The sequence below is a fragment of the Pseudomassariella vexata genome (genome assembly GCF_002105095.1).
Source record: "Pseudomassariella vexata strain CBS 129021 chromosome Unknown BCR38scaffold_7, whole genome shotgun sequence".
NCBI lineage: Eukaryota > Fungi > Ascomycota > Sordariomycetes > Amphisphaeriales > Pseudomassariaceae > Pseudomassariella > Pseudomassariella vexata.
In genome coordinates, this window is record NW_024467962.1 from 1,629,810 (window position 1) to 1,645,166 (window position 15,357).

General features: G+C 50.5%; 3 protein-coding genes across 3 annotated transcripts; 2 read left to right on the forward strand and 1 right to left on the reverse strand.

Moving 5' to 3' along the window:
- The first annotated feature begins 53 nt into the window (after window positions 1–53).
- Window positions 54–6,046, forward strand: BCR38DRAFT_474771 (uncharacterized protein). Its single transcript, XM_040862981.1, has 2 exons — window positions 54–472; window positions 561–6,046. Exons 1-2 carry the CDS (start codon window positions 291–293, stop codon window positions 5,554–5,556), a joined length of 5,178 nt encoding a protein of 1,725 aa, XP_040715680.1. The 5' UTR covers window positions 54–290; the 3' UTR covers window positions 5,557–6,046.
- A 604-nt stretch (window positions 6,047–6,650) lies between these two features.
- Window positions 6,651–7,935, reverse strand: BCR38DRAFT_434470 (histone-fold-containing protein). The gene is made up of 3 exons (XM_040860308.1): window positions 7,423–7,935; window positions 7,147–7,299; window positions 6,651–7,086 (listed from the first exon to the last, which is right to left on the reverse strand). Exons 1-3 carry the CDS (start codon window positions 7,633–7,635, stop codon window positions 7,042–7,044), a joined length of 411 nt encoding a protein of 136 aa, XP_040715681.1. The 5' UTR covers window positions 7,636–7,935; the 3' UTR covers window positions 6,651–7,041.
- Window positions 7,936–8,654: 719 nt separating this feature from the next.
- Window positions 8,655–9,750, forward strand: BCR38DRAFT_210690 (histone-fold-containing protein). Its single transcript, XM_040854154.1, has 4 exons — window positions 8,655–8,838; window positions 8,890–9,068; window positions 9,192–9,329; window positions 9,397–9,750. The coding sequence occupies exons 2-4, from the start codon at window positions 9,059–9,061 to the stop codon at window positions 9,558–9,560; spliced, it is 312 nt and encodes a 103-aa protein (XP_040715682.1). The 5' UTR covers window positions 8,655–8,838; window positions 8,890–9,058; the 3' UTR covers window positions 9,561–9,750.
- Window positions 9,751–15,357: the final 5,607 nt, after the last annotated feature.

Below are 15,357 nucleotides of genomic sequence, written 5' to 3' on the forward strand. Positions count from 1 at the left end.
TGCTACTTGCAGGCTCGACAGCAATTTCTGCCACCTGCCACCGCCAAAAAATTGTCGCGCCAGCCTTTGCTTTCCACCCCACATACTTCGAAGAAAATGGCAGAGTTGAGTCGCTCTTTACGCGCAAGGCCAATCTTCAAGCATCAGGCTACTATGTTGATGCAGAAAATTGTTCCTTGATCTCAGATACCGATATCTCATGGAAAGCTCTTAGTAATTGCTTCATTCCTCTGGGATAACGCTGACAAAGCATTGTGGTTATCCCGGTCATTCGACCTACAACCGTCACCATGAATATCTCCCAGCCCATTGCTTCGGCCATAGACTGCGTCGACTTTGCCTTTCTGACACCCGAGGAGATCAAGGCCATATCCGTCAAGCGGATCGAGAACCCGACTACTTTTGACAGTCTACTGAACCCAACGCCCGCTGGTTTATACGATCCTGCCCTAGGCGCATGGGGCGAGTCACCGTAGGTGCTTATTCAATCAATCCATCAATTGAATTGCTTTCTGCACTCTGCTGTGACTCTTAGTACACCTACTAATACCATGCTGCAGATGTACAACATGCAATCTCGGCCCAATGAGCTGTCCTGGCCATGTCGGCCATATCGACCTCCCTGTTCCGGTCTACCACCCGGTTTTCATGGACCGTATCATGGCCTATCTCCGGGCTCAGTGTGTATATTGCCACCGCTTCCGCATGCGCCGAGCAGACCTCGAACTTTACCGTTGCAAGCTACGACTACTGCGGTTCAATCTCATAGATGAGGCCAACTTCCTGGACGAAATCACCACCGAAACAAAGGACATTCCTGGGCTTCAGATCGTGGATGAAGCAGAGGATGAAGCTGAAGCCGAAAGTGCCTCTATCGAGCGGGTCATTCGGATACGGGAGGCATACACTCAGCGGGCACTCAAAAAGCACACATTGTCCACCGCCGACATTAGAACAGGCAAGCATGAGGGCATTTCTGAAGCAAGAACAGCCCTACTCAAGGAGTTCCAGAAAGAAATGGTCAAGGGCAGAAACTGTCAGAACTGCAAGGGCATCTCCCCGTCTTACCGAAAAGACCGCTTCGTCAAGATCTTCGAGAAGGCATTGAGTACCAAGGATGCCGCCAAGATGGCTCAGGGTAGCTTCAAAAGGAAGGATGCGTTGACTATCTGGCAGAAGTCCAAAGCCAAGTCCGTCGCCAAAAAGAAGGAGCTGGAGTCGGACGAGGGCATCGCCGACATTGACCCAGCATCAAGTGAAGGCGAGGAGCTCGAGCAGGAAGAGGCAGAGAGCGACGAGGAAGAGGAGGGTGATGGGAAGGAGCTGGACGAGAATGGCGACGTGGTCATGACGGATGCTGCCACGGCCAAGCTACCCAAAGCCAAGAAAAATATTGCCACGAAAGCACTGCAACGATACGTGGGTCCACTCGAGGTCCTCGCTCTCCTGGAACTGTTGTTCGAGAAAGAGCAGGACATGATGAAGTTGCTCAGGAACTCAAGACCTCAGCCCAAGGGGGCCAAACCAGAGAAGCCGGCCACCTTCTTCCTGCAAGTGATTCTTGTGCCGCCAAACAAGTACCGCCCCGAAGCTCGTCAAGGCGACGGAGGAATCGCCGAGGATCAGCAAAATTCGCTGTATAAAATGATCCTGCATGCGTCAACCCGGGTTGCCCAGATTTATCGTGACATTTTCAATGCCGGCAAGTCGGGTGTGGAAGCACCAGTCCGGAAAAGAGACATATCAGAACTGCATGAGGCTTGTACCCAGCTCCAAGACTGTGTCAACTCCCTGATCGATAGGGATCGGAATCCCATTCGAGGAGCTGCCGGCAAGCGGAATGAGGACGGCATAAAGCAAAAGCTCGAGAAGAAGGAGGGGCTTTTCAGGAAGAACATGATGGGCAAGCGTGTCAATTTTGCTGCCCGCAGTGTTATCTCCCCGGATCCCAACATTGAGACCAGCGAGATTGGTGTGCCTCCGGTCTTCGCAAAGAAGTTGACTTATCCCGAGCCCGTCACTAGCCACAACTTCCTGGAGATGCAACAGGCCGTCATAAACGGTCCAGACAAATGGCCAGGCGCCGTCGCCATTGAAAATGAGAACGGCCAAATAATAAATCTCACCAAGAAGACCGCAGACGACAGATTAGCACTAGCTAACCAGCTCCTGGCTCCCACTACTCACAATCAGACCGGAGCTAGGGGCAAGAAGGTCCATCGTCATCTAGGCAACGGAGACGTCGTGTTGATGAATCGCCAGCCCACCCTGCATAAGCCTTCCATCATGGGCCACCGAGTCCGTGTTCTACCCGGGGAGAAGACCCTTCGCATGCACTACGCCAACTGCAACACCTACAACGCTGACTTCGATGGTGATGAGATGAACATGCATTTTCCCCAAAACGAGGTGGCTCGCGCTGAAGCCATGCAAATCGCCGACACGGACCACCAGTACCTCTCGGGAACCGCGGGAAAGCCGCTTCGAGGTTTGATTCAGGACCATCTTTCGGTATCTGTAGCTCTGTGTAACAAAGACACCTTCTTCGACAAAGGCGCATACCAACAGCTTGTGTACAACGCGCTCCGGCCTGAACATGGACACATTACTACGGAGAGGCTGGAGTTGGTCCCTCCCGCGATTCTCAAGCCGGTGAGACGCTGGACAGGGAAGCAGGTCATCACAACAATCCTGAAGAACACCAAGCCTGTCGGCTTCGGCGATCTCTGGCTCACTGGAAAATCGTCCATTCCCGCAGATCTTTGGGCATCCAAGTCTGAAGAAGGCCTCGTCCTTTTCCAAGACGGCGAGTTCATTCATGGTATCTTGGACAAGTCGCAGTTGGGCCCCAGTTCCGGCGGTTTTATTCACTCCGTGCACGAGACTTGGGGTCCCGAGTCAGCGGCCAAATTGCTGAGCTGCATGGGCAGGCTTTTGACAAGATATCTCAATATGCGAGCGTTTACCTGTGGCATGGACGATCTGCGCCTCACACCTGAAGGCGAGAAAGCCCGTAAGGAACAGCTCAAATCTGCTACAAGTGTCGGTCTTAAGGTCGCCACGAAATATGTCAGTTTGGACAAGCACGCCGATATAGATGACACCAACCCCACACTTCTGGAACGCCTAGAGGGAGTTATGCGGGACGATCGCGAGCAAGAAGGCCTCGACGTGATGATGAACCAGGCATGTTCTATCGTTACAAGTGACGTGAAGTCGGCTGTCATGCCGAAGGGCCTTGAGAAACAGTTCCCTTGGAACCAAATGCAATCTATGACCACCTCTGGCGCCAAAGGTAGTGCCGTCAACGCAACCCTGATTTCTTGTAACCTTGGGTCGCAGGTTCTCGAAGGTCGAAGAGTGCCCGTCATGGTCAGCGGCAAGACTTTGCCATGTTTTCGACCATTCGAGACTAATGTGAGAGCTGGTGGATACATTGTCAACCGCTTCTTGACGGGCATTAGGCCTCAGGAATATTACTTCCATCACATGGCTGGTCGAGAAGGGCTGATCGATACTGCTGTCAAGACTTCGCGTTCAGGTTACTTGCAGAGGTGTCTCATCAAGGGTATGGAAGGCCTTAAGGTGGCTTACGATACCTCTGTTCGAGATGCCGACGGCACTCTGGTGCAGTTCCTATACGGAGAAGATGGTCTAGACATCACCAAACAAAAGTACCTAGACGACTTCGGCTTCGTGCTCCGCAACCGGGCGTCCGAGGTTGCACAGCTCAACATCGACGAGAGAGGTTGGGACCAAGACATCTTCTCGTCGAGAGAGTACGTGCAGAAATATATGAAGAAGGCCGTTAAGGAGGCCAAGGCGAACGATCCTCGTGCGCGAGACCCCATCACAGCTGGGCTCAACCCTAATCGTAACGCCTTTTCCACATCAGAGACGTTCTATGAAAAGGTCACGGATTACATCAAGAACAACAAGGACAAGCTGCTCAAGGAGAAGGGTGACAAATCCAAGTCGACTGAACTCATTGCGCGCAAGTATGCCGAGATTCTTCTTCACACCAAATACCTCAATTCGCTTGTGGAACCTGGCGAGGCGGTGGGTATCGTCGCTGGGCAGTCTGTCGGAGAGCCTTCGACACAGATGACACTCAACACCTTCCATCTGGCTGGTCACTCAGCCAAGAACGTCACACTCGGTATTCCCCGTCTGCGAGAAATTCTAATGACAGCTAGTGATCACATCTCCACCCCAGCCATGACTTTGATCTTGAATGAGGAGCTTCCCGAGCAAACAGCCGAGAAGTTCGCCAAATCCATCAGCGTGCTTCCTCTGTCCCACGTTACCAATCAAGTGACGGTCAAGGAGCGCGTGGGCAAGGGAGCTGGTTACAAACTAGCCAAGGTATTTGACGTGCGCTTGGAGTTTTTCAAGTCGGCAGACTATTCCGATACCTACGCCATCAAGATCTCGGATGTGTTGAATGTAGTAGAGACCAAGTTCGTGTCCCACCTACAGAAGTTGATTAAAAAAGAGATAAAAGCACGGGCGGACCGCGAAAGTGCTTCTCGCCCTGAGATTGGTGTCAAGGCTGGCAACGTTGAGATGGCCGCACCTGATGCTGAGAGGATCCGCAGCGAGGACGATGATGACGACGAAGAGGATGATGACGACGCCACGAACGCCAAGCAGCGAGCAAACCAAGCCCAGGCAATATCATACAGCGCCAATGATGATGACGATAACGCGATCCAACAACGACTAGAGCGCGAGGCTTCGCCAGAAGACGTTGAGGAGCCCGAGGACGAAGGATTTGGTGGCAGCCAGCCACCCGAAAGCGATAACGAAAATGGCGAGTCCAAAAAGAAGATGTCAGCCCTGAACAGGAGTCGCGAAGAGCGTGTCAAAGAACGAGCCAGCAACATTTCCCGATTCGAGTGCGACGAAACCAATGGCGAATGGTGTGAATTCTCTCTGGAGTACGAGTCAAACATGCCCAAGGTTCTCATGCTGCAAATCGTCCAACAAGCGGTGCGTAAGACGGTAGTGCAGCAGATTGAAGGCGTGGGCAAATGCACGTATGTTGCCGACGAAGACATCAAGGACCTGGTAACAGGTGAGACGAGCAAAACACCTGTCGTCCACACAGCTGGTGTCAACCTTACGGCCATGCAGAGGTACGCCGACTTCATCAACCCCAACCGGATTCAGACCAACGATATTGCTGCGGTGCTGCGGGTGTACGGAGTCGAGGCGGCGCGCAGGGCCATCATCCTCGAACTCAGCAACGTCTTTGGTGGTCATGGCATCAGTGTCGATAACCGCCACCTGAATTTGATTGGCGACCACATGACGAAAAACGGTGGGTTTACGCCCTTCAACCGCAACGGCCTCAAGGGCAACGTCAGTCCCTTCACCAAGATGAGTTTCGAGACCACGGTGGCATTCTTGAAAGATGCTGTGCTTGATGGGGACTGGGACGATCTGACTACGCCGAGCAGTCGGATTGTCATGGGCAAACTGTCCAAGGTTGGGACAGGGGCTTTTGATGTACTTACAAGGGTACATGCGAAGAACGGAAAAAGCCAATTCTAGTGCTAGATTATACCTGATCTGGCGATAGAGGGGCCGCATGTCTGTCTGCCCACCACCTCTCGGGTGAAATGATGCGGCGGCATCTGCCTGTTTTGCATTTCCCTTTTGGCTTGTTGGCGAAAAGGAGTCCTGCGGGTGTATTAAAATGTGACATATACTAGTACCATGTTTCTATCTGAAGGAAATGAAGTTTGCAATGATTCGTTTGAGTCATGTTGTGGTCCCCTAGGAACGCATGCTATCATTCGAATACGGCCGTCTCGTCCGTTGGTCTGTCGGTTTCAAGGTTGGAAGCCTGTATGGCATCGCCAACCTTGAAACAACCATCTTAGTTAAACTGGACCAGGTAGCGTCCGAAGTTGCGCTAACCAGCGAACAATGGCCTGAATTCGTTGACGTCTCCTGCTTGACGTCACACCATTTTTTGGCAATTGATATGTAGGTCATTCTGGCAGGTTTAAAGTTCTCTGGGTTGCTTGTCGCGAGTTTGAAAGACTAATACCTGGCATTGATTGATTTGCATACCTAGTTAAGTACGGACAATGAATCCTGTTTCTTGTTTGCGACCAAGTCAACCCCCACATGCGCGTAATTCAACAAACTGTAGTTTCTTCAGACTAACGCTCCCCCTTGTGAGATTTGCAAATCATCGTATCTGCCCGTATTCCTGGGCACCAGCGGTGTCGCTAGAAGAGATCGTAAATATGGATTGAAGTCTCATGAGCAAGAATAATGAGGCCCAGTCGCACTCTTCTGCCCTATGATTTAATATCAGTTATCTATTTTGCCACCATCAGAGTATCTGGATGAGATTGGCAACGACCGGCGGTACCTGTGCATTTTGCGAAGCGATTGTTGAACTTCTTGAATGTGGAAGGTAAATGCATTCGAGGCTGCCAGCAGTATCACACATTACAACTAGAAGAAGGCAGCAAAGCCGGTCGAGTGAATTATTCCCAAGAGACTTGCAGTGAAATATGAGCTTGGAAGTGCAAGCCTTATCCATCTCATGATCATACACCTGCTACAGATAACTTCGAGCCACGAATCGATTGCATCAACAGATTCAGCTGTGTTACTTCTGAAGAATGTATCGCATAACATGATCATAGTCCATCAGCCCTAGACCTAAGGATTTATATCAGTCGCTGTATTCCAGAATCCCAGCGAAAGGGAAGGGTCACAAGATCGTCCTCAGAATGGCTGCTTGACCTACACTGAACCGGCAACAGCAACTCCAAGTGTGTTCGATTAATTCACGTCGCAAGTGTGATGTTTGTTCATAAATTTCCTTTGTTCAGAATCACGCGGATTATTGTTCCGACGCCTATGACTGATGTACAACCATGTTTCTCACCGGGGAGAAAAAATCAACGCATTTCATAACGCCATGATTACCCTTGCCATTTGTGAAAACCCTATCGTCAAACCATCCCAGTGAGTATCATGAAGTATCCCCCGAAAATCAAAGCGACTGAGAGCAGCTTAGTTGCGCTCCCCACGGAGGCGGCGGGCAAGTTGGATGTCCTTCTATATGGGTTGTTAGTATGTAATTAAATATAGCACAGGAGCAGTGGTGTGAAAACGTACCGACTGGATAGTGACACGCTTGGCGTGGATGGCGCACAGGTTGGTGTCCTCGAATAGGGAGACAAGGTAAGACTCAACCGACTCCTGAAGAGCACCGATGGCGGAAGACTGGAAGCGGAGGTCGGACTTGAAGTCTTGGGCGATCTCACGGACCTGTTGATGCATTGTCAGCTGGTTGTCGATTGAATTTGGGAAATCGCATCAGTCGCAATGCCAACGGTGTCGCGGAAACGCTGGCGTGGCCGCAAAGATAGGAAATGGGCAGATCAGACTTACCAGGCGCTGGAAGGGCAACTTGCGGATCAGGAGTTCAGTCGACTTCTGGTAGCGACGAATCTCACGGAGAGCGACGGTACCGGGCTTGTAGCGGTGAGGCTTCTTGACACCACCGGTCGACGGGGCGGACTTGCGGGCAGCCTTAGAGGCGAGCTGCTTGCGAGGGGCCTTGCCACCAGTAGACTTGCGGGCGGTTTGCTTGGTACGGGCCATTGTGTTTGCCTGATGGATGCGACTTATTTGATGATGAAGTTGGGGATGGAAGTGTTGTGTTGGGTGTGGACAGATTGATGCTTGTTGTTGAGTGGATGGTGGAAAAGAATGGTTGGAGGAGAGGTGGGGGAGGTGCTTAAATATCTGAGAAGTGGGCTGGCCTGCCGGGCTGATTGTGCGTGGTTGCTGATTCTGAAAAATCAGGCGCTAAGGTCCTTCTGCAATTGCTGGCCGAGAAAAAGCATTGCTAGAAAGCTGGGTGACAGGGATGCGTTTGTTGTAACAAAGTGCACGCGTTTTTGAGTGGGAATTTTGCACTTCAGAAACGCTGCCTATTTCTGATTGGGTGCAGCCGCAAGCACAGGTCCAGCGAAACATTCACTCTTTACCGATTTTGGCCCGAACGCAAGATCAAACAGATGGAATCGACTTCTGATTGTACTAGCCGCCTTGGAATAATGGGTGCATCAAAGCAAGGTGCCACTGTGGTTGGCTACCTGTGTGTGATGTATGGGGCATTTTGAACTCGATGGCAACTACAGCGAAATGGAAGTCACTCGAGCACATCTAGCAATTAACCAAGGTGTCTTGATATTGATCTTTGGTCATTATTGGCAACCATCTGTCATTCTTAGGCTAAGTCGTTCTAGCAGCAATCAGGTGAGGCATGAATTCCCTTCGCGAAAGGATTATTATAATGAGAATGGTATTTTGATGTTGCCTCCACATGAATATTCGGCCACGCATCTCGAATCCCCAGGATTTGCCATCGGCCGGCTGTCTAGGTGTCTTCATGACACACGAGGATGGAAATAGCATAGCCTGATGTCCAATTGATGATTGGCTACTGCTACCGTGTCTGGGGAAAATTATAGTGGATAGATATTGTGAAGAAAGTAGATTGGAGCACAAACACATTACTTCGATCAGGACATCAAGGTCACAAGACTCAGATTCGGGGCATCAGGAAATAAAAATGCGGCAGGTTGCAACAAAAGAACTCCGTCCATCATCCCATTCGCCCCCTCCGCCCCTCTCCCCAAAGGAAAAAGGGCTGCATCTCTTGGTTGGGTTCGAGCTAGTCGAATATTCAGTTGCGGATCTAGGCGCATTTTTCTGACTGGTGCAGCCCATTTCAACTTTTTGTGATAGGCTAGGCAAATTTTTGAGGTGTTGATTTTTCCCAATCGGGACGCGTTAGAGGTACGTACCTTTGCGCATGCCCCTCCAACTCCAGGCTGATCTGATTTCAAGCTGCACCCAGACCCCATACCTATTTAAACTGGTCGGCTTCCCCACGTCTTCAACCTTCTATTCTACATATCACGAACCCAACATCCACCAACGTCTTCAGCCGCAAAATTGCATTCTTGCACCACCAACCAAACCACACATATTTCGCAATCTTAAATCTCAAATCAAAATGACTGGACGTGAGTACATCAGCCCTATTCAGTCATCATGTCCTACTCCTATCGTGCGAAGCTTGAACTTCTGTCGTTCGGCTCAGCGCGTTTCTATTTGCCATATTCCCATTTACTGATGCGTCTTCACAGGCGGCAAGGGCGGCAAGGGCCTCGGCAAAGGTGGTGCCAAGCGCCACCGCAAGATCCTTCGCGACAACATTCAAGGTATTACCAAGCCCGCAATCCGACGTCTCGCGCGTCGTGGTGGTGTCAAGCGTATCTCTGCCAGTAAGTTCCCACCCCGCATTCAACTTCAATCCCACTTAAGAACGTGGCTGACGCGTCTTCACTGCAGTGATCTATGAGGAGACCCGTGGTGTCCTGAAGTCTTTCCTTGAGGGTGTCATCCGTGATGCCGTCACCTACACTGAGCACGCCAAACGCAAGACTGTCACATCTCTTGATGTCGTCTACGCGCTGAAGCGACAAGGCCGCACTCTGTACGGTTTTGGTGGTTAAACTTTGGGTCTTTGTGGAGTTTCACGTCTGTTATGAAGTCATTTCTTGCGAGTGCCACTTTGGTTGCAAGTGGCCGGTCATGACCATTGGGATTGGGTCTGCTTTTGGGTGTTTTGATCATGTACCATAAGGGAATGGGGGTCAACTACTACATCGATGGATTGTCCGATGAGGCATAATCAATCCGTCAAGGACATTTAAGAGCAAACCGCTTGTGTCTTTTCTGCTACCGTGACTTGGCAATCCAGATTGCGTCATAACCTGTTTCTCTGTCGTCTCGCGTCACGTCCTGGGCGGGCGATTTCTTGTTTACTATCGTGTCCTACTTGGCCATATGGCCATCCTTGCTATGTTGGTCATCTAGTTTGGGTTTATAATGAATGCTTGGGGTGGCAGTATCTACTTCTGACTCATCTGGGGCCTCTTTGTCACGTAGAGGTGTCAACTGCCTCGTTGATCATTACATTTCTGAGTCACTGTTCACAGTTTCAAAGGCGTGGTCACTGGGGCTTAACAAGCGACCATGCTTCTGTTGCCTTAACTAGTCTATATGAAGTGCCGACCAGGCAACAAATTGCTCTTATTTTCGCATTCTCTATATCAGTTGGTCTTTCTCTGCCATGTATTATTGCTCAAGATGAGCAATATCTGCCCTTATATGTGTTGTATCGCTTGTTCTGGTGGTATTGCCCCTACGGTTAAGGATATAAACCGAGTGAGAACTCCACCTGAGCAATATAAAGTAACTGAAGTGGGTCATATAATCTATTCAAGTTTACCTGCACTTTTGCTGCGCTTTGTTGGCATATTTGTTCTTGTTGTGCTGTTGTGTGGTTATTTCCTAGGCCTGGCTACCTAAGTATTGTTCGCCCACTGTTCGCAGTTACAACTGCAAACCTTTTTGCAACATAAAAAATGTATGCGCTTAAACGTTTTCTACAGTATAATCAACGAGTTGATTTAACCTGATGTATTGCATCATAGGTACCGTTCAGATACCCAACCCAGTGCCGCGGTGTTACTGGTTGTGTTGCGCTTAGGAAAGTTGTTGTCAACGAGCTGGCTCTAGGGTAGCTCCGCTTATGCGAGGGTGGGTTGACATGTGAAACAAATACACAAGGGGAGAAAACCCCACACGCAGTGCAGCTTGGTATGCTCTCTATTGGAGATATGAGTATTTTCATGTCTTGCTACGTTCGGGGTTGTTGGTGATGTAAACATAATTCTCAAAGTTGACTATGGGGCTAATATTCCCTAGCACAGTCCGTGCAAACTGTGAGGCTTTGGGCTTTAGAGTCATGTCATAACACGAGACTTCTGCTACAGATATATCGTCACATTGTGTATATTGGACACTGCATGCGAAACACTTGCATCTTCTGTTCATTCCGCAAAAGGGTTGTGGTCTCTTCCAAGAGGTCATACAAGATCCAATGTGACATTTTTACCCACAGATCCAGGTCGGACAAAACCAACGGAAGCCGAAAGTAATACAAACGAACGATATAGGATGCCCTGTACAATACACCTAGTAGTAGAATGGCAATTGGCTCGTGCTGTCAGAGCTTAAAGGCATTTCCAGACAAACCGGTACCGCAGATGACCTTGGAGGGACCGGGTTTCCAGCTAAAGCAAGGAGTTGATCAATTTCCGGACATCCACCAACACTTGAAGGTGAGCCCTGTTTTAATCATTGGTAATGTAAGAAGGACTTGAAGGTATCAATCCCAAGTATCATGGTTTAGATTATGTTAGTTCTGTCCGAGCTGTCCTATAAGCAGTGCACATATATAGCACTTGACCTATCAATATAGCTGTTATACAATTTGCTTTGTTAATATTGCGTCCATATACCGGAGGATTACAGATGCTGGTAAATACATGTCAGGGTAAAGTATAGTCATGTTAGTCAGTACTTTGAGCGTCCCCCTACGCCGGAAAAATGCTACCGGAACTGGTAACACTCAAAACAGTCGTATGAGCCCCAGGGAGGATGCGAGTTCGTAATCGTACGAAAAATAAAGACTCTGCCAGAAGTGGGGATATAGTTGAGCAGTAGTGCGAAGTTGAAAATACATCACATGGAGATCCTCGACGGATACTCTCCAAGCTGATAACATACCTTACATTGACTGACACACGGCCACAACCCCTCATTATGCGGCTTTCGATATAACTTTTGCAGACTGAGGTGTCTATAACTGACAAATTCGAGCACACTGCAGGCATGACCGCAGAGAGCTCCGATAATTCTCGAGGGTCTCCCCCCAAGAAAGGAGTATATCCCCGAACTGACGCAAGCATCACTGGCTTGAACAAATACATGCCTATGTAACCCGCCAGATGAAACTGTATAATCCAACGAGGGCCCCAATGGCTTTGTATTCCATACGGTCAATTACAGACGGCTGATTTCCATATTAGCCCGGAAAGGCTACCCGGAGTGGGTTCAGGAGTGGGTACGCAGCTTCGTGGAGGATAGGACGGTACGCCTCCGGTTCGATGGCAAGGAGTCAGAGCCAATCCCCCTACGAGCTGGCGTCCCCCAGGGGCCACCGCTATCCCCGATACTGTTTATATTATACATTTCAACGCTGTACGAGGAGCTAGCGGAGCAGCACCCACTACTTTTAGTAGTCGGGTTCGCGGACGACACGAACCTGCTAAGCGTCGGCACCGATCCAGACACGATCTGCCGCCGGTTGGAGAGCGCATGGGCTACGTGTCAGCGGTGGGCAGTGAGGCACGGGATGGAGTTCGCTCCTGACAAGAGTGAGCTAATGCACTTTACTAGGGCCCGAGAGCCCTTGCCGCAAAGTATTCGCCTTGGGGACGCCACAGTGTCGCCGGTAGTCTCAGCGAGGTTCCTAGGAGTCTGGTTCGACCGCAAACTGACGTGGCACGCCCATGTTGAGCGTGTTAAAACAAAAATGGCAACTCAAAAGCTAGCCCTGACAAAGCTAGTCAATATGTCGTGGGGCTGCGATCTTATACGGGCGAGGCTGTTATATACGGTGGTTATCCGTAGCGCGATCGCCTTCGGGGCGACTGCGTGGCATACTATAAGTGAGGAACCGGCAGGGCCAGCTAAGAGCCTGATGGGGATACAGAACGAGTGCCTCCGGGTAGTCTGTGGCGCCCACAAAGCGACGCCGGTTCGCCACCTGGAAGCAGAAGCAGCAATCCCGCCACTAGACCTCTATCTTAGTGCCCGGGCTGCTAAGTTTGAAGAACGGCTACGGCTTAGCGGGAAGAGAAATCTGCTTCGCAGCGCGAGCGCTAAAGCGTCACATATACTCCGGCAGGATAGGCCGGCGAAGAGGAAGCAGGCGTCGCAGCTACTCCGACCGGCAGGGTACACTATGGAGAAGGAGGGCCGGGGCTTCGAGTGGATGAGCGAGGAAAAGGAGGTCCCGGCTGCCCTCCTCGGCCACTGGAGGAAGAGATGGCTCACCGGAGCAGAGCATCACGATCGCCAGCGACGCGCCATCGCTGAGGAACCGGAGGGCCCTTCGATGCAGATACCGAAAGGGGGCAAGTATTTCGGCGTGAACCGACTGGAAGCGTCTACGCTGTGCCAGATCAGGACGGAAAAAATAGGACTAGCAGCCTTCTTATTCAAGACAGGGGCTTTTGGCGTGTACTCGCCGCTATGCCGCTGTGGCGACGCCCCTGAGACGGCAGAGCACATAATCCTCTTTTGCGGGCTGTTAGAAGGACCGAGGGAACGATTACGGGCCGCTATCGCACCACGGCCACTATACTCTCGCAGAGACCTCGCAACGGCAACAGGAGAACCAGTAGTTAGTGGGGCTATTGTAAGGTGGCTGCTAGGGACGGGTCGGACAGCTTCAAGGCCCAGATAGCATCGATCTTCTCAGGGGGGACTTAGCTGGTAGGTTGAGAACCAACGTAGTATGGTAGTGAACGCAACGCAGTCGCCAATAGGGCGAACCGACGACGCAGCGTATGTATTTAGTCCAGCCATTAGGGCACGGTTTGACATACGGGAGTACTAGCAGAGGTACCGGGGGCTTCGAGCCTACGGCGTATTTAATAATAATGTATTCCTCGTGACTCACTCCAAAACCCAAGAAGTATATAGAGTATCTTGCCCAGCGGTTAGCTTTGGGATCAGGGTGCATACGTCAAGTCTATTCGGAGGCCGCCAGATGGCAACATAACATTATACGGGGTTTGGTGGCGACTCGAGCTGTATCCAACCAAGAAGTTCTTCGAACTACATACGAGAGTCTTGAAGCTATGACAATTCCTCATACCGGCGTACAGGCCTCTGTTCGACCACACACTACGAAGTATAGCGCACATATGACATGTACTATGTAACACAGCCCGGAGTACCCTTGATGAGGTCAAAATAGTTCATTACATTACCCCACATGCTATGTTACTCTTACCGATAAACGAAGTGGACCCAGAGTATACCTAGGTAGGTCTGCAATGTACAGTGAGGCTTGAAAGCTCAACAATCAGGTCAAGCAAAGTGGCTGACTACATGGCATGTGGTCGGTTAGACGCCGAGTTGTCGATCCTGCCAGGGCAGCCAATGTGAGCCAGGCTAGACAGACCAGACAGTTGTAAGTTGTCAAAGGGTATCTTTTTTGAATGGATTCTAGGTGGGTCCCTATCTGGGCAGTACTATGCTACTAAATGTCGATCGACAATTTTGACAGCTGGTTCCTGAGAAGGGCTGCAAATTCTGCGTGGCTGTGTGAAGCGACCGTGGGGCTCCAGAACGTTATGCCGTTGCATTGATGATGTCAAAGTGGGAATGCCGACAGATGTGCGTCAGCCACAGCTTTGAAGGGGGTCTCCACAGTGGCATCCCTACCAGTAGTAGTCTACTTCGAGGATCGGGGTGAGCGTGGTGAAAAGGTTGACAGGAATTTGACGCCGGAAGTTCTTTACTAACAACCGCGGCATAACGTCGGAAGCCGCCGATTTGTTCTTGCACAGCATGCATTGTGTTCACTTCGCTTCTTCCTACTGGCCCGACTGCAAGGTGGTCTCAGCTATTTTCTGATTTCTGCGGCCTGGGCTGTTCGGTCAGTGCGAAGCAAATGTGGAAGGTTCTAGAATTTGATGTGGTAAGAGCAAGGTTATACTAATGCGCAGGACAGGACAAGGATGCATACAGCATGCACCTTGAGGAGGACGACGGGTTTCTTGAAAATCCCATATGAAATGCCGTGGACCAGTGGCCTGGCATGGGGGAGGCTGTGCGGTTACCCGCGCGGAATCGTCCTCATTCGCGCCCCCAAGTGCGGAATAGATTAAGTTAGTAGAGTTGCATCTTTTATAGCTGAATAGACATGTAAGAATAGACATGTAATGTTGGGTTTGACTAGGAAGCACCCACGGGCTCCGACATATAATCACGGGGGATTTGACGTTTCATCCGCGTCCCGGCAGTCTTGCATACCTGATGTTGGTATTTTGGCGAATTCAACTATCTGTCCACAGTGCGGCTTCATTGCGACGACAATTCTTGATGGGGTCACCAATGCTTTCTTTCTTGTTCTACAAGTTCCGCTGAGGGACAATTCTACATGCTACTTTTTATGTCTTCTTCAAATGGTTGGGGTATGCTAAGGCATGCCGGACGACGCCGGACCAGTCTAGACCAACCGACTTGGACTGCACGATGGCACGGCACAGCCACAACGTATATGCAGGACAAAATGTGCTCGAAGGTCTAAAGCGACCCAGATCGCCGGGACATACCAATACTTCAAAGTCAGTATGCATGCTTGCATAATCGCTGCTGCCCACAGGG